At 45.3% G+C, this 23,836-nt stretch overlaps 1 protein-coding gene and 1 long non-coding RNA gene across 3 annotated transcripts; one reads left to right on the top strand and one right to left on the bottom strand.

Annotated features, from left to right (window-relative positions):
• Nucleotides 1-1,516: 1,516 nt before the first annotated feature.
• Nucleotides 1,517-7,049, bottom strand: FAM241B (family with sequence similarity 241 member B). Its single transcript, XM_069979167.1, has 3 exons — nucleotides 6,971-7,049; nucleotides 5,101-5,208; nucleotides 1,517-3,420 (listed from the first exon to the last, which is right to left on the bottom strand). The coding sequence occupies exons 2-3, from the start codon at nucleotides 5,185-5,187 to the stop codon at nucleotides 3,160-3,162; spliced, it is 348 nt and encodes a 115-aa protein (XP_069835268.1). The 5' UTR covers nucleotides 5,188-5,208; nucleotides 6,971-7,049; the 3' UTR covers nucleotides 1,517-3,159.
• On the top strand, nucleotides 3,656-23,531 carry LOC138798633 (uncharacterized). Of its 2 annotated transcripts, none has more exons than XR_011364120.1 (3): nucleotides 3,656-3,828; nucleotides 20,083-20,432; nucleotides 23,096-23,531. It is a non-coding gene; the product is annotated as an uncharacterized lncRNA (long non-coding RNA). The 2 variants fall into 2 exon arrangements; XR_011364121.1 differs by lacking the exon at nucleotides 3,656-3,828 and adding an exon at nucleotides 17,527-17,609.
• Nucleotides 23,532-23,836: the final 305 nt, after the last annotated feature.

Raw genomic sequence — 23,836 nt, 5'->3', positions numbered from 1 at the left:
TGGTGTATGTATGGTGGGCCTTTAGAATTTTATTTCCTGGTGGGCCCAAGGTACCCCAGTCCAACACTGCTAGTATGGTTTCCCTAATGAATCCTACATTTTCCTTAAAGAGGATGTACCACCAGGTACATCCTCTTGAATTTAACACACCGTTAGAACGGCGCCGTCATGAGGAAGCCATTGCTGCGGTCCATTTTTCAAATCGCGGCCCGGTTCCTGTGTATGGCGCCGTTCTATCCAGTGGTACGGGGCCGTGCTTAAGCACTAGAGGTCGGCCGGCCCGCCCCCAGTAGGAGGGAATTCCTCCCCTCTATGACGCGGCTCCATTGATTCTAATGGAGCCACGTCATAGAGGGGAGGGAATTCTCTCCCACTGGGGGCGGGCCGACCGACCTCCAGTGCTTCAGCACAGCCCGGTACCGCTGGATAGAACGGCGCCGTACACAGGAACCAGGCCGCAGTTCGAAAAAAGGGACCGCGGCACCGGCTTCCCCATGACGGCGCCGTTCTACCGGTGTGTTAAATTCAAGAGGTTGTACCTGGTGGTACTTCCTCTTTAATACCTCTGACTTTCCAGAGATCGTATTGTCTGCACTTGTCCTGAGTCCTAAGTGCAGTAAATGATATATGTGATCAAGAACTTCTGTCCCCTCATTCATAATATGGAGTATTGATGTATTTCTATGGGATGTAGCTGTCTCCTTGAGATTCACAAAGATAAAAAAAAGACAGAGAGAAACCTATTTGACACACTACAAAATCTGCACATAACAGATGAAAGTCTGGTGACTCTTAATTTTGCAGCTAACCATGGTAGTGACTCACCTACTATATCACTGCTCTCCTAGTCTCTTAGAAGGCAGACATTGTCTTCAGATGCATAGAGGGACACACAGAAGAAGAACGATTAGGGAAGAAAAGGGTCCAGAGGGCAGATGGCTGAGACCAGGAGGTATTTATTAGGTAATGATGTAGCCCTGCAGTTTAAAGTGACTCTGTACCCACAATCTGACCCCCCAAAGCACTTGCACCTTCGAATAGCTGCTTTTAATCCAAGATCTGTCCTGGGGTCCGTTCGGCAGGTGATGCAGTTATTGTCCTAAAAAACTACTTTTAAACTTGCAGCCCGTGCCAAACAGGAGTATCTGTGCCATTTTCTCCACGCTGAACATTGCACAGGTGCCTTAACGATCCAGCCCATGTGCCTGGCTGACACAGGTGGGGAATAGGAGGCAATCTGCCTGGAGCATTCCTAATGATGAGGAGGGTGCGGAGGAGGGACTGAGGGGTGGTGCAAAGTTAGGGCACAGATACTCCTGTTTGGCATGGGGCTGCAAGTTTAAAAGCTGTTTTTTAGGACAATAACTGCATTACCTGCCGAACGGACCCCAGGACAGATCTTAGATTAAAAGCAGCTATCCGAAGGTTCAAGTGGTTTGGGGGATCAGATTGTGGGTACAGAGTCGCTTTAAAAGCAGTCAGAGGAGACTAATCTCCAGTCACAAATACCATGATATTGAGCTGGGATAAAACCAACCAAGTACAACCAAGAATATTGCAGGTGAATTTCCATATGTACAAAAACAATTGCCTCAGCACCACTTTAAGGAGTGACCTTCAACTAAAGCAAGTTAATTGACACTATTCCACAACATGGAGATTCATATTACCACTGCATGTATTACAGTATAGCTTTATTTATTAATTTGACTACAAAGCCTTTTGTTTGCATATACTGTAAATTATCACATACATTACATATTCCATGTTTTATGGAAAAAAGACAGAAAAGCACTGCAGAAAATTTAAAACCCCATATAACCATAGCAAATGGAATTCGGAAATATACATTTATTAATCGTGTAATGCAGTTGTTGTAGGCGAAGGTGCAGAATAGTGTGAGTTTTAAACATGGTTATACAGTCACTAAATGTTCATTCATGGTTGTATTGTCAACCTGTTGGATGGGTAAATTTCTGTAAGATTTTAAGCAGTATTTCTAGCCTTAACCAGAAGTTAAAAGATACAGTTTTGCACTCGCTCCTGGTTTTGGCTAAAATACTGACCTCCTCTATGTGTCACCCACTATGTAAAAATGTGGAATTTAGATTGCGAGTGCCATTGGGAATGGTAAGTGATGATATGTGAAGTGCTGCAGAATATGTTGGTGTTACACAACTAAAGCAATTATTATCTACATGATGTTATGAAGTCTTAGCCTAGAGGGTTTCCACTTTAGAGCCCTGAAGCAGTGTTCCCTTAATAGTTGAGCGTATCAGCCAGATGGAGTATTATGAGGGAATCCCCATCTGTCATCTTGGCTTATCAGTATTGCTCTAAGCTTTTTTGTTGTGCCAACTGTAGTAAGCACAGCCTGCACACAGGGATGCCCCAAGCTGAGAAGTGGTTTCCAATAGGTTGTACAATAGCCAATCTGGCTCATGTCCAGAACTCTCCAGGGCATGGGACATTTCCTCGGCAACCCGAATTTCCAGACGTTTCCGATTAAGCACAATGACAGGTACACTTCATATAGGAGCGAACAATCTCTGCTAGGATTTCTAATTCCTTGCATTTGCAGTCTATAGTCTTGTGTGGTGAGCCTACACTTGCTTTCTGTTGACAATCTATTAGCTTCACACTGAATTTACCATTAGTAGCTTTCAATAAAAGCAATATATAGGAGAACTGCTTAAATAGTTGCTGCCTGTTATGTTCCATAAGGTTCCTGAAACCAAAATTTTCTGAATAAACTTTTAGTAAGTCTTAAACATATTAAAAAAAAGTGGTGCACATTGGGATTTATTTCTAACTCTATATAGATTTATTTGCACAATAAGAAAGTCATGACTCTGGTAAAGAGAAAATGTAGACCTTATATCATATTAGGAAGTTACTGATAATATTAAAATAGTTCAACATACAAATATAGTAGGAATGTGTGTAGGAATCCAACCAGAGCTAGAAAACGCAGAGATGCTTCCATAAAACCACCATGTCCTTCTGCTACGGTGGGTGGTGAGAGCAGGAGACCTGCACCGTAGCTCAGAGGTTTGGACTCTCTGTAGAGGTCACTGAAGGTCATCACCATTGGGTTCTCCAGATACAGACACCTCTGCTTAGTTTCCAGTCTTCATGTCCAGTATTTTGTGCTTCTTCTTACCGCTGACTGAGGTGGGACACAACATATATTAAACCAACTAGAAGCAAGCCACGGACCCCCATCATTAGAATAAGGAAAAGAAAGAGAATGGACATGACGGGCTCCACCACCTGGTTACCCAGGTTCCAGCGGGGAAATCCCATATTCACCAGCTGCTGGTTAATGTCAGAGAAAGGAGAGCGCCCCTCCTGCCTCGCCCCATCTTGGGGAGCCTGCTGTGGTCCTGCTCCAGCATTTCCTACAGTGTTAAAAAATCCCTGCACACACAAAGAGATGAAATAAACATTTACTGTAGAAAACAGAAATTACTGTTATATATCTGCCAGTCATTATTGCTGTACACATACATTGGGGGAGATTTAGTGTGCTGTCTTATACAACCCTCTTTGTTGTCCCTTTCAACCAATCACAGCTCAGCTTTCATCTTACCAGAGCAATATGAGAAATTAAAGCTGAGCTCTCATTGGTTGCTATGGGCAAAAAAAAAGAGACCATTACTTTAGGACAGCACGATAAATCTTCCCCAATGTCTGCCCAGAATCAAAGACAAATAAAGGATGTCTAAATCACTAACACAATATAAGATTATTATAGCTCCCACAGGTCTGCTTAATGAACCCCAGGCCTACCAGAGCATACTATAGTGCTCGAAGGCAAAATAAGTGGTGAGTAAAAAGTTACCAGTGTACAATACTAGGGGGCAGGAGATATCCAAAGCTTCAGGGTAGCTTCACATGTACCGGATTTGCAGCGGATTTCACGCTGCGAGTTTGCAGCTAAATCCGCTGCGAATCCTGGTAGTGTGAAGTTTAATGGCCCACATACCCGCAGCGTTTTTTTTAATTCCGCTGAAAATATGTAACCCGGCCCTTACATTATAGTTATATACGTTCCTCAGTCAGTGTGATTACAACAACATATATAATAATATATACAGTATACCTTTTATTTAACCTGATTGTTTTTAAAAAATTAAAACTTAAAAAAAAAAAAATAAATGTGTTTAAAAATTCTCTATTGCCATCCTCATAGCGCTTTTATCCTTTGGTGTATGGGGCTGTGAGAGGTGTCATGATCTGTACTTTCTATCGGTACCTTGCTTGCATATAACCGACTGTTTAATCGCTGTTTATTGCAATTTTTCTACATTTGATGTGACAAAATAATCTGCCATTTTGTACTTTGCATTTACTGTGCAAGATCAGGAATGTGATAATTGAATAGTTTGGACGATTAAGCAAATACCAAATACGTTTACAATACCAAATATATATATTTTTTTATTTATTTTTATTTTTATAAAATAGGAAAGGGGGGGGGGGTGATTCAAACTTTTATTAGGGGAGGGGCTTTTTATTAATAAAAACATGTTTTCTTTTCATAGAGATCAGTGCAGTATACAGCACTGATCGATTACATCAGTGCTGTATTGCTCTGGGCTGCTGCAGCCCAGATCTATGGATTACCAAGCCGTGATCAGCGTCAGTGCAAAGCTAAGGCCTGGCTCAGTAAGAGGAAAGGATCTCCCCTCCACTAGACACCAGGGATGGCTACTTAAAGCCATTTAAACGGAGCTGTCAGTTTTGACAGCTGCATTTAAATGGCCATTTAGCCGGGGAGACGATTGAACCGCACCCACTAATAGCTGTGGTCCCTGGCCGCAGATAGCAGCTGGGATCGTGGTGGTTCAGAGCAGGGTCACTGCGCGACCCCTCTCTGAAGCCCCCACTGGCAGCAGGACGTAGTTACGCTCTGGTGTGGGAAGGGGTTAATCAGATCATTTAGGGTAAAAAAAAGCATTTATGATGCAGCCTGGTAATACTACTCACACAGCAAAGCCCAGAGAGTCGACCTAGAATGGCTGAATGTGCCCAAGTAATATGCAATTATTTTAGCCACCTTGCATGACATAGGTCTGCATCTGAACAAGCTTTTACCTGCCGGGTATTGCTGCGTTGGTTACTTGCTCTGACCCTAGGGTCATCATCTTGAACAATTTCCCCGTTTGCTAAAATTCGGACCATTTTCTTTGAAACTCAGCGTATCTAATGGAAACAAATGCATAGTTATAAGGCATCTGCAATATGCATATAATAAAAGCTATGTGTATTCTGTGGGGATGGAAAAGCTATAAATAACAGATGACTTATACCCTATAATTTTAAAACTGACACCTTCCAGAGGCTTTGGTCTTCTTTTTACCTCCTGTGAAGTGCAGTACGAACAGAAAATAGATTATCTGCCTTCTGGAAGCTTCCTCCAACTGCTAGGTCCCAACAAGCTCATGCCTAGTAGGGAGTATGGGCAAGAAATTAAAACCCAATTACATCCCTTGTCACACACACTGCTGGACCTAGTCATTAACTGGTAATCTCGGCAAAATATTGCTTCCTGACAAATGTAGGCTGCCTTGCTCTTTTATATTTTGATTAGTAGTAATAGAACTTGTCAAAATGCTCAGGTTCAGCAACGTTGTCCGAGCCCATATGATCACTGTTTGATTCCCCGTAACTGCAGAAGTTGGATGTCATCCTAGGGAGTTTTGGGAAACATGGATGCAGTCTGTGGCTGTATCCATGGTTTCCTGGGGGGTACCATCCACCGGGAGCCCCTGCAATCACGGGAACTGAGACATGTATGGAGCTGCCAAAGATAGCTGAACGTAGTACTCCACTACCTACAGCAACTCCATAGACAATGGATAGAGTGGTGGCGAAAACAAGCCTCAGGTCGTCATTCATTCTTAGCATCAGGGGGGGCCCCCAGGGTCGAGCCCCCCCCCCCCCATCTGACCCCTATACTGTTCATAGGAGATAAGTGTTATACTTTGGAATACCCCTTTAAGTGCTCAGAGCTGTTAGCACCAATGCCTCCCTGGCTCCTGGTATGGAGTCTATCAGTCTCCTGAGTGAACAATGGAGTTGTAGTGGAGAGCTGAGAGGGTCCAGAGAATGACTAGTGCAGACATCTCTGGGCACTGCCACTGACATCTCTGGGCACTGCTGCTGACAGCAGACATCTATGGGCACTGACATCTCTGGGCACTGCTGCTGACAGCAGAAATCTCTGGGCACTGCTGCTGACAGCAGACATCTCTGGGCACTGCTGCTGACAGCAGACATCTATGGGCACTGCTGCTGACAGCAGACATCTCTGGGCACTGCCACTGACAGCAGACATCTATGGGCACTGACATCTCTGGGCACTGCTGCTGACAGCAGAAATCTCTGGGCACTGCTGCTGACAGCAGACATCTATGGGCACTGCTGCTGACAGCAGACATCTCTGGGCACTGCCACTGACAGCAGACATCTCTGGGCACTGCCACTGACAGCAGACATCTCTGGGCACTGCCGCTGACATCTATATGGGCACAGATGGGACATTTGTCAGTCATGCAAAACTACAACTCCCAGCATGCCTCAGCAAATGCTTAGTTGTTGTTTTGCAACCACTGAAGGGCCAGGAGTAGTAGAATGGGGACGCATAATTTGTCCTCCCTCCTCATCCTCTTGCTGTAATGGAGCCAGGTGTGCTTGGTGGTCTCTAGTAGCCGCTTATCTCCCTCACTATAGGGGATAAGACGTCACATGACCATCATAACCCGGCAGATTACTGGTCCGGTGGAGAAACTACATCTCCTATAGGTTACTGGTGCATGCTGGTAGTCGTAGTGTTCCCACAGCACGGGCAGCAGCTGGTACAGTGCTGTTTATCTTGTGCCCACAGCCACCTGCGCCCTCGGTGCAGCCATGAATGCCATAGGTCCCACTGCACAGTGATCCCTGTACATCTGTCTCTGCTTACCAGGCAGGACCCCGCTCCTCCACAGCCTCACACTTCCTGCCGCAGCCTTCAGTCTCCAGCTGTACACACAGGAAGCAGGGCCGGGCTTGTGCTGGGCGAGGCTCAGTGCCGCCCCCTGGTGGTGCCCTCCGGAGCTCAGAGAAACGAAGCTGCTGGGTGAGCCTGGCACCTGTGGTACTTCTCCCCTGCTCTGTACTGTGACATGGCTGTGTATGTGCAGCTGGTGCTCTGCTGGGTGAGCCTGGCACCTGTGGTACTTCTCCCCTGCTCTGTACTGTGACATGGCTGTGTATGTGCAGCAGGTGCTCTGCTGGGTGAGCCTGGCACCTGTGGTACTTCTCCCCTGCACTGCAGTGTGACATGGCTGTGTATGTGCAGGAGGTGCTCTGCTGGGTGAGCCTGGCACCTGTGGTACTTCTCCCCTGCACTGTACTGTGACATGGCTGTGTATGTGCAGCAGGTGCTCTGCTGGGTGAGCCTGGCACCTGTGGTACTTCTCCCCTGCACTGTACTGTGACATGGCTGTGTATGTGCAGGAGGTGCTCTGCTGGGTGAGCCTGGCACCTGTGGTACTTCTCCCCTGCACTGTACTGTGACATGGCTGTGTATGTGCAGCTGATGCTCTGCTGGGTGAGCCTGGCACCTGTGGTACTTCTCCCCTGCACTGCAGTGTGACATGGCTGTGTATGTGCAGCAGGTGCTCTGCTGGGTGAGCCTGGCACCTGTGGTACTTCTCCCCTGCACTGTACTGTGACATGGCTGTGTATGTGCAGCTGATGCTCTGCTGGGGGAGCCTGGCACCTGTGGTACTTCTCCCCTGCACTGTACTGTGACATGGCTGTGTATGTGCAGCAGGTGCTCTGCTGGGGGAGCCTGGCACCTGTGGTACTTCTCCCCTGCACTGCAGTGTGACATGGCTGTGTATGTGCAGGAGGTGCTCTGCTGGGTGAGCCTGGCACCTGTGGTACTTCTCCCCTGCTCTGTACTGTGACATGTCTGTGTATGTGCAGCAGGTGCTCTGCTGGGTGAGCCTGGCACCTGTGGTACTTCTCCCCTGCACTGCAGTGTGACATGGCTGTGTATGTGCAGGAGGTGCTCTGCTGGGTGAGCCTGGCACCTGTGGTACTTCTCCCCTGCTCTGTACTGTGACATGGCTGTGTATGTGCAGCAGGTGCTCTGCTGGGGGAGCCTGGCACCTGTGGTACTTCTCCCCTGCACTGTACTGTGACATGGCTGTGTATGTGCAGCAGGTGCTCTGCTGGGTGAGCCTGGCACCTGTGGTACTTCTCCCCTGCACTGTACTGTGACATGGCTGTGTATGTGCAGGAGGTGCTCTGCTGGGTGAGCCTGGCACCTGTGGTACTTCTCCCCTGCACTGTACTGTGACATGGCTGTGTATGTGCAGCTGATGCTCTGCTGGGTGAGCCTGGCACCTGTGGTACTTCTCCCCTGCACTGCAGTGTGACATGGCTGTGTATGTGCAGCAGGTGCTCTGCTGGGTGAGCCTGGCACCTGTGGTACTTCTCCCCTGCACTGTACTGTGACATGGCTGTGTATGTGCAGCTGATGCTCTGCTGGGGGAGCCTGGCACCTGTGGTACTTCTCCCCTGCACTGTACTGTGACATGGCTGTGTATGTGCAGCAGGTGCTCTGCTGGGGGAGCCTGGCACCTGTGGTACTTCTCCCCTGCACTGCAGTGTGATATGGCTGTGTATGTGCAGGAGGTGCTCTGCTGGGTGAGCCTGGCACCTGTGGTACTTCTCCCCTGCTCTGTACTGTGACATGGCTGTGTATGTGCAGCAGGTGCTCTGCTGGGTGAGCCTGGCACCTGTGGTACTTCTCCCCTGCACTGTACTGTGACATGGCTGTGTATGTGCAGCTGATGCTCTGCTGGGTGAGCCTGGCACCTGTGGTACTTCTCCCCTGCACTGTACTGTGACATGGCTGTGTATGTGCAGCAGGTGCTCTGCTGGGTGAGCCTGGCACCTGTGGTACTTCTCCCCTGCACTGTACTGTGACATGGCTGTGTATGTGCAGGAGGTGCTCTGCTGGGTGAGCCTGGCACCTGTGGTACTTCTCCCCTGCTCTGTACTGTGACATGGCTGTGTATGTGCAGCAGGTGCTCTGCTGGGTGAGCCTGGCACCTGTGGTACTTCTCCCCTGCTCTGTACTGTGACATGGCTGTGTATGTGCAGCAGGTGCTCTGCTGGGTGAGCCTGGCACCTGTGGTACTTCTCCCCTGCACTGTACTGTGACATGGCTGTGTATGTGCAGCAGGTGCTCTGCTGGGTGAGCCTGGCACCTGTGGTACTTCTCCCCTGCACTGCAGTGTGACATGGCTGTGTATGTGCAGCAGGTGCTCTGCTGGGTGAGCCTGGCACCTGTGGTACTTCTCCCCTGCTCTGTACTGTGACATGGCTGTGTATGTGCAGCAGGTGCTCTGCTGGGTGAGCCTGGAACCTGTGGTACTTCTCCCCTGCTCTGTACTGTGACATGGCTGTGTATGTGCAGCAGGTGCTATGCTGGGTGAGCCTGGCACCTGTGGTACTTCTCCCCTGCACTGTACTGTGACATGGCTGTGTATGTGCAGCTGATGCTCTGCTGGGTGAGCCTGGCACCTGTGGTACTTCTCCCCTGCACTGTACTGTGACATGGCTGTGTATGTGCAGCAGGTGCTCTGCTGGGTGAGCCTGGCACCTGTGGTACTTCTCCCCTGCACTGCAGTGTGACATGGCTGTGTATGTGCAGCAGGTGCTCTGCTGGGTGAGCCTGGCACCTGTGGTACTTCTCCCCTGCTCTGTACTGTGACATGGCTGTGTATGTGCAGCAGGTGCTCTGCTGGGTGAGCCTGGCACCTGTGGTACTTCTCCCCTGCACTGTACTGTGACATGGCTGTGTATGTGCAGCAGGTGCTCTGCTGGGTGAGCCTGGCACCTGTGGTACTTCTCCCCTGCTCTGTACTGTGACATGGCTGTGTATGTGCAGCAGGTGCTATGCTGGGTGAGCCTGGCACCTGTGGTACTTCTCCCCTGCTCTGTACTGTGACATGGCTGTGTATGTGCAGCCGGTGCTATGTTGGGTGAGCCTGGCACCTGTGGTACTTCTCCCCTGCTCTGTACTGTGACATGGCTGTGTATGTGCAGCCGGTGCTATGTTGGGTGACTGCAGGAAAGGAAAGGGTGCCTTTACAATGGGATATTTATGTGACTGATTTTTGAAGCCAAAGCCAGGAACAGACTATATACAGAGTACAGGTCATAAAGGAAAGATTGAGATTTCTTCTCTTTAGAGATGAGCGAATAGTGAAATATTCGATTCAATTAGATTCAATTCGAATAGCTCCCGATATTCAACTATTCGATCGAATATCAAATTCTATTATAGTCTATGGGAGAAAAATCCTTGGGGCCTTGGGGAACGAATTGGAGGTCACCAAGTCCAAGACATCTTTAGCAAGTGATGCAAACACCTCTGGAATACATATGGGAAAGCAGGGAATCAGTATTACAGGGATTGGTATTACTGGGGTTAGTGATCCCCGGCAATAATGCCGATTCCTGTAATGGTTAATATTTAATTAATAAAAAAAAGTTTTGTTCTAAAAAAGTTATTTTTGTTGTTCAGTAGCTTATTTAAAATGAATACATATTTTTGCAATTAAATATACTGTAAATAAATAGATATACATATTTATTTATTTTTTTATTAACAGTATATTTAATTGCAAAAGCATTGATTAGTGATATTGGTATATCACAGGTATACAAGATCAAAACTGGTTTGAAGAGAACTGCCATGTCAATTTTTTTAGGGGGACAGCGGATTGAGCTTCAGAATATCACTATAGGAGTCTATGGGACAGACGGAACTTCAAGCAGACACCACTGCGCGGACTCTGCTTGAAGTTTCCGCCCAAATTTACCCCTAGGGTGCCTTTACACAGAGAGATTTATCTGACAGATTGGTGAAGCCAAAGCCAAAGGAATGGATTTGAAAAGCAAAGAAATCCCAGCCTTTCCTTTATGACCTGTTCCCTGTTTATAGTCTGTTCCTGGATTTGGCTTCATAAATTTGTCAGATAAATCTCTCTGTCAAAGAGAATCCAACAGCAGTGTTAACTCCAAGGTTACCAGAAGCATGGCTGTTGCTGAACCAGAAAGTGGCTGGTGCTGAACAAACAAACAGAAACACACCAGTGTTCAGACATAGTTCAGGACTGCACCATACATACAAAACCCTGAATATCAGCGCTGTCTCAGCCACATAACACAAGTGTGTGTGTGTGTGGGGGGGGGGGGGGGGTATGAAGTTCAGCACATATATGACATGTATGGTTACACAGTGTATTTTTCCTACGGTAGCTTTAGATTACTGCAAAGTATTTTGACATTTTATACGGCAGTTTGGGACACCGATTAGCCCCATTTCTAATTGCAGGGTTCTGATCTGTGTCCTGTACCAAGAAAAACATACGGAATAAGTGACGTTTGTTTTTTTCTGGCATATTTAAAACACTCGCTCAACAAAGTACAGGCCACAATTGCAGTGTGAACTGTGGCTTATATTCCTATTAAATCCAGAGGGCTTTTATTGCACACATCTTTTGGCATTACACATTATGTGCCAAAATATGCACAAAAAACTATGGCCCAGACTTATCAAAATGCCTGAAATTTAAAGTGCCTGGATTTTCCCACGGCCTTCATTTTACCAGATCTCATTAAGATATAAAACCTGAGCTGTGATTGCTTATTGTGGGGTTCAGGGTGCTCGATAATGTTGCGTTTACACAAAGCGATAATTCGCCCAGTCAATTGTTTAACGATTTTGAAGCACAATTTGGTTTTTATAACGATCAACGTTTAGACGAATAAATCGTTAGAAAAATTGTTAGAAAATTCGTAAGTAGAATCATTATTGTGATAATTTTTAAGATCGCCTAAGCCCATCTTTCACATAGGGTGAATCTTTTTTTTTGTTTTCATATTACAAACATCTTCGACAAGAGTGACTTTTCCAGAGCCACTTTATAAAAGGATAAACCCCCAGCCCACCCTACCACCCTGGAGAGGAGAGAGAGTGAAACAAACAAAAAAAAAAAATACATTTTAATCATTTTATCATTCCAAACACTCCCAGCTTCCCCAAACTTTTCGATGTTGCCGTTGGCCACATTCACACACCCGTAGTGCAGTCCGTGGCCGCGGACCAGACTACCGTATGTGTATCCGTAGCGCTCTGTGCTTCAGGGAGCACTAAGTTCACACATCATTACCCCAGAGATCCGTGCCGCAAAAAAATGGTCCGCATTACAACATGTCCATTTTATTTGCGGCACGGATTGCGGCCCCGTATACACATACGGACGTGTGAACAGGGCTATAGGATAACATTGGTTTCATGTTCTGTCCGCAATTGCGGACAGAACAATGGACATGTGAATTAGCCCTTAAGGGAACATGTTTTGGCTTTATATTCTTCAAATTTACACACTCTGTTTGCCAGCCCCACCCATTTCTGCAGTCCTAGCGGATCGTCAGAAAACCATTTCCTAGCAATCACAACCTTCGCCAAGGCTGTGAGGTTGTTTAAAAGGGAGCCTGTTTTCCCATCCGGTGAAAACGCACCAAGAAGCAAACTAGGTACGCCTGGCTCCGATGCCAGGATTTTACATCTATAAAGATAATCCATAACCTTGTCCCAAACACCCTGAATATAAGGGCATTCCCAAAGTAAATGAAAAAAGTCCACCCCCTCAAGATGACATCTGGGACACTCGGAGTCAGATCTACTTTTCCTCCAGAACAAATTGAGGGGGGATAAATATAGTCTATATAAAAACATAAGCTGAATAAGTCTATGTAAACGCAGCATAAGTCTATGTCTGTGTGTGAACACTTAAGGTCCTATTAAACCAAATTATTATCAGCTGTAACTGGCTGTTTATTACAACGGTGTAATAATGTTGAAACACCACAATCAGTCAGTATGCACGTTTTCAGCTGATCGTGGTCTTTCAATACATTGAAAAGGCCCGATCAGTGCAGTGACGATGTAAGGATTGTCCAGACAGCCCCTCTCGCTGCTCCCTGCAGTCCCCCTGCTTCTCCCCACTTGCTGTCTGTGCGTGTAATAGCACAGGCAATGAGCGGGTAACTAGGAGGTCAGTGCTCGCTTCCTACTCAGTATTGCGACGTGTAATGCAAGCTTTAGGCCCCATGTAATACAAACTTTGGTTATCCAGTGCTACAAAAACATGGCCACTTTCCCCCTACTGTTGTCTCCAGTTTGGGTGGGGTTTTGAAACTCAGTTCCATGGAAGTAAATGGAGCTTAATTGCAAACTGCAGCTGAACTAGAGACAACAGTAGGGGGAAAAGTGGCCATGTTTTTGTAGGAATGGATATCCCCTTTAACTGATTGTGACACCACACCTGCTAGACAGGATGTGATATCCCCCAGTCCTTGCTTGTTCTGTTGTTTCCACACCTATACCAGCTATACCACCCAGGTATTTGAAGCAGATCAAGCTTTGTGGTCCACACAATAATTTCATATTTATGGAATTAGAAAGAGGAGAATGTTGACAAATAGCTTAATAACTAGTGCTATAGGTACTGTAGGTGGAGGTGGGACAGCAGTATGGCTGACAGTAATGCAGGCTGTTGAGCAGTGGTTGATAACACATAGCTGGAAATGTAACAAAGGGACAAACCTTTGATGCAAAACACACAAAACTGTAGTTTTATTTCATCATTTGTATTTTTTTTAATCCATCAGTTTTTATTGTGTTTGTTCTATGGTTTATAATCTCTTGTATTAAAGAATGACATCACTGTCATTCACCAAGGATCCTAAAGGAACAAACCTTATGCTGTCTTTGCATGGAGCAATGATTCCCCCAATCGAACGGTTAACGATTTCGAAAGAATAATGTGCTTTTATAACGATCAGCGTTTAGACCAGAGGTCCCCAACTGGCGGAGGCCAGCTTTCCGGACCCCTGCTGCTAGCTGCGCTCTGTACAGTAATTATGAGCGCTCGTGACAAGCGCTCGTAGTTACCGTGCGGCAGCACTGACAGAGAGAGAGCCATTGGCTCCCTCTCTGTCAGTCACCCCTCACTGGCCACCGCAGCGGTCACAAGAAACCGCACTACGCCCCTGGTGTCGGCACTCGAGTGACGTCACTACGCTAGCGCCAGGACAAGGGGAGAGCGGCCTCTTGTGACCGCTGAAGTGCGACCACAAGAGGGAAGAGAGGAGGAGACGCCGGACCAGGGTGAGTATAAGGGTTTGTTTTTTTTATGTTATATGGGAGGGGGAGAGCGCACGGGGGCTATATACTACAGGGGGGCTTTATACTACTGGGGGAGAGCGCACAGGGGGGCTATATACTACTGGGGGAGAGCGCACAGGGGGGCTATATACTACTGGTGTTCAGCTCGGACCTTCACCTAACAATAGACCCCGGTAAGTGGACCTTCACTAAAAATTGTTGAGTACCCCTGGTTTAAACGGAACGTTATATCATTTGGAAAAAACGTTATTGCGATCATTTTAAGATTACTTAAGCCTATCTCACACATATGGTGAATCGGTGAAAGACTGTTTTACACTAAGAGATCTGCGCATTTTCAGTGAACGACCAACGATGATTTGAGAACTTGTTGAAAGATCACAATGAACGATTTATCGTTCGTCGCTTGATCGTTCGCTGTGTTTACACAAGACTATTATCGTTTAAATGTGATTGTTATCGCGCAAAGTGAGATTGTTTTTAAAATAACGGCCACTATTTTATAATGACGGCTGTAAATAGTGATTGTGTTAATTTTTAATGGCCATTATATAAAAGAAAAAGTTATTTTTCTTCTAAAGATTCCTGTATCCGGGCCATTGCTTAATACAACTTTTTCCTATGACATCCATAAAAGAGAGTACTATGTCCCCCATTCTGGTGACTGGTGAGGTCCTCCAAGATCTCCGACATTTATCACCTAATCTATAACAGATTATAAATGTTTATAGCATAAAACCCCTGTGACTTGATTACAGTATGAGATAAGTAGAGACTTCCTGAAGGGTAAGTAGACACCCTGTGCAGACATACAGATGAAAGGATGCCTGTCATTAGAAAACCTCTACTTGGTAGCCGATTGATTCATCACTTTCATCAATATTGACTAAAGTTTAATAGATAAGAAGTTCTAAGGCTCCTAATGCCTATACCACATGCTCATTGCCTCTACTTGTACTGCACATGTTCATCTGTACTCCTGGCAGGCATTGATTCCCTTTCAATATGTTAAACGTTAACTTAAAGTTACTGTTCATCTCCAGTTTCCAGGGTCATTGAGGTGCAGGTGCTTTGTATTTAGAAGTATATGTATTTTTATGTATGTATTTTTATTTATATGTATAGTTGAAAGGAAGAAGCATGTCTGCAAATTGCAATCTTGGGTATTAAAAATGAGAGTATTAAAAAACTGTAATTAATGTTGAAAACTGAGGTGAAAACAATCCTTTAGGGTGTGTGCACATGTACAGAATCCGCAGCAGATCTGCAGCAGATTGAAAGTTGCAGATTTGCTTTGAATGTAATCTGGGCCATCAAATCAGCTGCAGATCTGCTGCAGATTCAAATTTGCTGCAGATCCTGTATGTGCATACCTCCCAACTGTCCCGGATCCAGCGGGACGGTCCCGATTTTGGGGTCACGTCCCGCTGTCCCGGTACAGCCCCCATGTGTCCCGCCGCCCCCTGCACCACACTGGCAGAGCAGGAAACATCGGCTTCCTGCTCTGCTAAAACTCTTGTGGCCGAAGGCGTCATTCTGCCTCCGGCCACAAGAGGCCGCTCTCTCCCCCATAGCTCTGGTCAGGGCCGGATTAACACAGCTCTGTGGTGCGCCCCCTATACAGCAGTACAGTACCTGACAGAGAGAGCTGGGTTGGAGGAGGAGCACGGCTGCCGGGGTCCGGGGCACATGAACTGCATCAGCCTGGAGCGAGGGAGAGCAGAGCAGTGGTGAGTGAGGGGGCCTGGGGAGGGGGGTCTGTCAGGTGTCCCTCAGCAGTACGTGGTGCTTATCCTCCCTCCCCAGCTCACAGTGCCCCCTGTGCTTGTTCCCCTGAGCCTACTGCTGTAACATACAGGGAGCATAGCACAGGGGGCACTGACAGGAGGGGAGTGTGGAGACCTGGCAGCCTTATCCCAGCACTGTCTCCAAGCTCTCCTCCTCCTCCTCACAGTCCCCGAGCTGCTGCTGTAACATACAGGGAGCACAGCACAGGGGGCACTGACAGGAGGGGAGTGTGGAGACCTGGCAGCCTTATCCCAGCACTGTCTCCAGGCTCTCCTCCTCCTCACAGTCCCGACTGCCAGAGCTGCTGCATAGTGTTACAGCAGAAGCTTCATGTGAGGAGGAGATAGGAGCCTGAATGCAGGGGAGGGGGAGGGGGGGATTAACCCATAAGTGTCTGCACTGCTGTGTGCACAAGTGGAAGAAGACAATTATAATGCAGGAAATGAAGTCTTGAAAAATTTAACAAATAGGAGAGATAGAGAGATAGATAGATGGATAGATAGGAGATGGATAGAGATAGAGAGAGAGATAGGAGATAGATGGATAGATAGATGGATGAACCAGCAACTCTCCGTTCTTATGAAGTTCAAAAAACATGCTTAAAAAGACTGCGATAGGCGGTTGAAACGTTGCACTTTTAGCATGGAATATATTCACGTTTTTGAACTTCATAAGAACGGAATGTTGCTGGTTCATCCATTTATATATTACTGTGGACCCGAGTCTAAGGTCTTACCCGCTGGCACCACCTAAAATTTTAAGTAGTGCTGCTCTCATCCTCAAGTAGATAGATAGATAGTAGATAGATAGATAGGCACAAAAAATCTGCAGAACTCGTAGAAACTGATGAAAGGTGGGTGTCCACTGCGTGCCTTGATCAAGGTATACTCAGCTATAGGTCCAAAAATGCAGTAGCACTCCAAAAGTCCAAACATATGTGAATGTTTATTTACACACCATGGAAGGGGGGGGGTGCTACTACCAGGGGACAGAGAGTTTTAGCTACTATATGGGGGAGACAGAAAGGTCTTACATGAGGACACAGAGGTAGCTTATTACTATATGAGGGCACAGAGGTGGTGTATCTACTATATGGGGAAGACAGAGGGGTCTTACTACTATATAAGGGCACAGAGGGGGTGTATCTACTATATGAGGGCACAGAGGTGGGGTATCTACTATATGAGGGCACAGAGGTGGCTTATCTACTATATGAGGGCACAGAGGGGTCTTACTACTATTAGAGGGCACAGAGGGGGTGTATCTACTGTATGAGGGCACAGAGGTGATGTATCTACTATATGAGGGCACAGAGGGGCCTAAGTACTATTTGAGGGTCCACAGTAGGCCTAAACACTACAGGGTGGCATAGAGTGAGCCCTGTTACAGTGCAGAGCAATATAGATGGGGACTTTGTATAGATTGTGAGGATGGTGCAAAAGCAAAAAGCCTAAAATTTTTATTTGGCAGATTCTTCAGGGACGAGGTATTGCCAGAAGTGGTTTTCATGATGGATTGAAAAAGTGAGCAATTCCGATCAGAGAAGACGCCCCCTGTGAGTCACTGAATGTAGCTGTACTGTAATCACGTATGTGGTGTAAAGAGCCTGTGCAGCATTTGTACCTACCTCCATATGGCTCAGTGTAGTGGAGATACTGGTCTTTGTATAGTGGATGTAATGTAGTAATGGTATGGGGGTATAAGTCACGATGTGGTGATAATATTTGTTTTTTATATAATGGTAATAGGTGACGTGGATATAAGGGTGTGGCTATGGGGGCGTGGTTATGGGGAAGGCGTGGCTATAGCGGGCGTGGTGCATTGCCGTGACTGTCCCTCTTTCCTCTCAGCAAAAGTTGGGAGGTATGTATGTGTGAACACGCTCATACTCTCCCCTAAATTTATCACCACTGGACTAGTGGTCTCTGCTGAAAGAGCCAATGTCAGGTATGGAAGAGGGAGTAAGGAGATGCTACAGCTTGCTGCACTTGAGGAGCTCAGGAAAGCCTTTGACTCTGAACCAGAGAATAAAATAGGCGGGCAGAGTAAACATGCAGTGCATTCAATCCTGCTTTCCTGTCACATGACCTAGACATACCTCCAATGCAATCTGAAACATTTGTTATGTCTCTCATCAATAGCAAATGCTATTTGAGGAGCCCGGGCTTCCAGAACAAGGGCCGCATCTGCCAATGGCAACTGTTTACGTCATTGTTTCAGTTAAATTTGTATTTTCTTGATTCTGATTAGACCATTTCTGACCAGAATTAGATGAGTGCAGTGACAACACTATTGGCGTCAGTTCGCTCATGTTTGAGGACTTAGATATTTGCTCACTAGGGATGGCCATGTCGCGCATGTCCTTAGGACTTAGTAGTACCAGCATCTTTTCAAGGTGAATCCTGCGCATGTCACTGGACTTAGATTCTTTTCGCTGTTACACAGGTAAGACTGCACATGAGAGGGGAATCCTGTCATAGGTTGAACAGCGCATGTCTTTAGACCCCCATCATGCCTGGACACCCATTAATGGCCTCTTTGCCTGTCAATCACCTCTGCACTGTCAGACAGAGAGCCGTGACTAAATCACAGGTGTCTCCCACCCAGGGGACTAGTTGCCGCCCCTCTCCCGGCCTCACATGGTGTAATAAAACATCATTGTCCCCTTTGTAAAGCTACTGCTGCAGCCACGGCTGGTATTCTCCAGGTGCTGCACAGTAGATCTATACTTTATGCTTTAGATCAACTGTATTGACATTAATAAACACTAAATAGAAGCTGGGAAATAAAACTATACTTACCTTTCCTGCTCCCCCACCACTGGCACAGAGCCCAGTTATGATGTCCAGTACTTGTTTTGTTTGTGGTGACACTGATGGCTGTTGATTGGCTGAGCAGGCAGTGCATTATGCATATCTCAGGAATTGCTTTACATTGGGATTGTGCTCAGTGACAGGGGTGGACCAAGAATGGTAAGTACAGTTTTTAGGGTTTTTTTTGTTTATCACCTCCATAACATCCGCAAAAAATATGGTCCACAAAAATAGACTGACGTATTAATGAAGCTTTAGTGTATTTTGTGTCATCTTTTTGCAAAAAAATGTTTGTGTCAGTGTCATTAAGGCGATGCGATGTCACATGCTGGGGGGGGGGGGGTAGATTACAGCACTGGACTGAGGCTGGTAGAGGAGACTCCACTTCAGAGAATGTGCTCCTTAGTGACACTTTCGTCCCGATGGCACCAAGTATTAAAACCATTCTCTGCCAAATGATAACAAAGGTAACTGTGTAATGTCCAGCAGCCGCTGTTGCAACTGCGAATGTCACCTGTGAAAACACAAGTAACAGTATAATTTTAGGAGTCCTATAAATATATGGTTTCTGCAGCACTGTATTTAAATGTGCCAGAGTATGTTTTAGGCACTTAGTGACCCACTTGGTCACACTAATTTGCTGCCAGGTCACTCCCAGCCTCACAGTGGCCATCAGGTGTATAAGTCTGCTTGACCCCAACCACACGACAGCACTTCAGCGTCTCATTAGTGAATGCTCCAATGCCGATAAACAATTTGAATGAGAATAAAGCCATAAAAGCCACCGCTGTCAAGTAGCACAGAGGCAGCAGTATTGTCTGAACAAGACCTTACAATAATTAGGGGATCAGTCAGTTTGCAAGATTTCAAGCAAATACTGCAGTGTTCTAGTAAAATGATTATTTTAATCTTTTTAGTTTCTCAGTTTTCTGAGATGTTTAGATTTGTTTATTTGATGTACAGTATATTGTTTATATATTGTCCTCGATGTATAGGCGGAAGTCACATATATTGTAAGCAAATGTTTGTATTTTTAGATCAGTTTAATTCAATCAAGAAAAACAAAAACTTACTTTGAATTGCAATAGCTGCTGTTAAGTTCCAAATATTTTAACTATTTGTACACTTCTTGTTTGGAAGTAAATCTTAACCACCAGGGCAGGATTAGATGAATATACATAAACATATTTGATTCCAAGCTTTTCTTCTCTACAGCTGCACCCTTGGTGAATAGTTTGACACATTTCAAAAGAAAAGAGTGGACTTAATTCAAGATGAATGGGATCCCACCTATATAGATGACATTTTCATTGCAGCTAACAAGGAGAGAAATCCAATTATATCACAAAGAGGTTACCTAATAACCCATTCAGCATAAGGGTCCATAGCTAGGAGGGCTAAGGACTGTAGTGGACTGCGTATTCAAACTGTTGTTTCCTTGCGTGTGTGTGGGCACGTCAAAGAGGAAGTAATGTGCAGCCTGGACTTCTTTTACAACAGACAAGAAATGAGGCCATCTCTGGTTCCAAGAAGCCTCCAACATTGCTGTTTGTAATGAAAAGCAGGTAATTAAGTCTTTCATTCATTAATAGTGCTGTATGGAATCAGATTGTACTAAGCCATTTCTCCAGCTTGTGCATACAATATCTATCTTTAATTATTCAAGCACCTGTTACTCATGCCTATTTTTTTTTTTTATTATTGCAACTATATTTTACTTTTTGAGTATTCATCTTTCTAATATCATTATGATCCCCTGTGATTAGGGGAGGAGTGTCTTACAAATCATAAATTCCATAATTTTACACTAAAACTGGTTGTGTCTGCGTAATGCTTGCCACATATTACCATAAAACATGCATTAAAAAAATGTATTTGTTGGGGTGAAATTGAAAAAAATGTTAGGGGGTTTGGTTTCTGCACAGAGCACTTAATTAATATGGACTTTGCTGCAAGGTATCCCCTTGTACTATTCTCTGAGAAGTCTCCATTAGCACTAAGCAAAAATTCCAAAGCTCAGTTGCTTACACAGTCCAAGGTCAAGGTAGGTGGGGTTCCCCAATACAGTGTATAGGCTAAGTTCAGGATAGGTGGAGTTCTCTCATTATACTAGTCAAAACAGTCAAGATTAGAAACTAGGTAGACAGAATATGAGAACATCTTTGCACTAACAGGAGTCTAGGAACCTTATTGGTAAGTCAGGGAGTAATCTTTAAAAAGCCTTAGGCAACAGTACTTGGTGAGAAAGTAGAACCTTGGCTTGCCCGCCATCTTATGCCAATGAAGTCATCTTCGGACGGACGGCCGAACCGCTCCGACCGTCCCTAGTGGTGGCCGCCCTCTGCCGCGTCATCAGCTGCTCAGCTGCGATTGGCTGAGCACAGTTATGCTCAGCCAATCACGGCTGAGTAGCTGATGATGTGGCAGAGGGCGGCCGGCACTAGGGACGGTCAGAGCGGTTCGGCCGTCCGTCCGAAGATGACATCATTGGCACAAGATGGCGGACGGGGGTCGGCAAGAGGCAGGTATGTATAGAGCACTACACTTCCTGGTCTGGTGTGGGTGAGGGGAAACACGGGGAAGGGGGCGACTCACTAACATAACATACATTACAAAGTTGTATAACTTTGTAATGTGTGTTATTTAGTGAATAATTGTTTAGCGCTGCACTACCCCTTTAAAGCAGAGGTTCCCAAACTGCAGCCCTTGGGCCGCATGTGGCCCCCTGAGGCCATTTATCCGGCCCCCACCACACATCCGGAAGGGGCACCTCTTTCATTGGTGGTCAGTGAGAGGAGTGGTAAATCTACAATAACATGCGTGGGATAAACACATATCTATGCTAAGATAATAAGAAAGGAAATACTAAAAAGGCGGACTAGATGGACCCAGAGGTCTTTTTCTGCCGACAACCTTCTATGTTTCTATGAATCAATACCGCAGACAGCAGGTCCTCCAATCCTCCCTCAGGCCAAGTACAAACGACAGTTAAGTTGCTCACGCATATTCCACTGTGCGACGTCACTTGTTGTGGCCTACAGCAGGGGGACGCACGTGAGGAGCGTAACTGTTACTTGTGCTCAGCCTGCCTAGCTGTTGTTCTGCCAGAGCTGCCTCCTCCAAGCAAAACAGATTGCACCTGGTGTGGTGAGTATTCCTGCTGAGGGGCATTGGGAAGGGCGTGGAGGGGCTTGGGGGGTCCGGGTCGCTGATTGAGGGTATGAAGGAGTAGTGAGGGGGCTGGTTGAGGGGGTGAAGAGTGGTTAGGGGGGCTGGTTGAGGGGGGAGTGAGGGGTGGAAAGGAATCAGGTTGCTTTTAATTTGGGGAGGGGAGATGTGTTTTTGTGCCATTTTGCATAGGGATATGATTATAGTTTGTTTGTTTTTTTTTGTTTTGTTTTTTATAGTCCGGCCCTCCAACAGTCTGAGGGACAGTGAACTGGTCCCCTGTGTAAAAAATTGGGGACCCCTGCCTTAAAGCAATATAAGCACTATGCAGCTTGAGAGAAGCAAGAGAAGAGTGCTGGTGGTGGTAGGACACTGTGCCTTAGCCAGATATATTCATTTATCAACCACACTGACTTTTCTATGAAAGTATGGATTTGCACAAGCAGGGCTAAACCGAGAAAGGGTAGATAAAAAGTGTACCGTATCTTTTCCTGGAATGTCAAATAAAACCTTTTGGTTTTCAAGTATAACAGACATTCATATTAAATGTAATTATGCAGACAGTTATTCTGACAATATTAAAAATACTTGTGACTTTAATGTGTTGTTATTTAAGCAAATGTAAGCCCTTATAATTTGTTGAATGCAGTGTCTACACAATTATTAGTTTTAATAAAAAAATAAATAAATATATAGATATATATTGATATATATAGATATATATTTATTTTTTAATTAAAACTAATAATTGTGTAGACCCTGCATTCAACAAATTATAAGGGCTTACATTTGCTTAAATAAGAACACATTGAAGTCACAAGTATTTGTGTGTGTGTGTATATATATAATATATATATATATATACATACACAGTATATCCCTTTGCATTTTGATCAATGGTCATGGTATATAAATTATATTCCGCCATAGTAAAATTTTTGTAACTACTATATAGCGTTTTCTTCACAGTCATTGAATATAGCTGGTGTTCACATTTCACCTTTCTTTTATATTAAATTAGAAAATCTTTGTAAAAGGAAGTCTTTTTTTCTTTTTTCAGGCGCTAAAATTTCCCTTTATAACAGTCTTGGTGCCGACGGCCTGGCTGATCATCCGTTCACTGCCGGACCAGCTTAAACTAAGGGAAAAAAAAGAAAAGAAATCAAGAAAAGAAAATAAAAAAGGCACAGGCGCATGTGAAATTAGCATTTGTTTAGACCTACCCTGGGTGAGCAAATCGCTGCTTCAAAGCCATGGCAGGCCGGGGTGAGGCCTAGTCATTGTGGACCATTGTGATTTCACTTCAACTGATGAAGGAATGAACTAATTGAAATCTCCTGTTTTGGAATGAATAGATAAATGAGGGGCAAGTGGAAGAGGACAAGGGGAGAGCTCAGAAGAAAGAAGCAAGCGGGGACTATTTTTTTTTTTTCAGTCTTAGTAGTGATGGATGAGCCGTGGTCCCACGCTGCATTGAGAAAGGTCGTAAGGTTAAAAGCAAGTCATCCAAGCTAGTTATTCTAGGGTTCTTCCTCATTCATGGGTGGTTCATAGGTTTATAGCTTTTGCTTTGGCTGTATAGGTCTCACAATGATAGTATTATTACCTATGTTTTATACATTGTTATTGGAGTAATTTAATAAACTCAGTAAAAATATTTTATTTATTGAGTTTATTAAACACTGTATATACTGTAATATATATTGGTATACAGTACATGTAGTATACATATAGACAGGCAGGGAGATTAACTAAATACATTATGTTAGGACAATCTTGCAATCCTCATCCAAAAGTTTTT

Source organism: Dendropsophus ebraccatus, chromosome 8, assembly GCF_027789765.1.
Source record: "Dendropsophus ebraccatus isolate aDenEbr1 chromosome 8, aDenEbr1.pat, whole genome shotgun sequence".
Lineage (NCBI taxonomy): Eukaryota > Metazoa > Chordata > Amphibia > Anura > Hylidae > Dendropsophus > Dendropsophus ebraccatus.
This window is presented reverse-complemented; position numbering and strand designations above follow the sequence as displayed.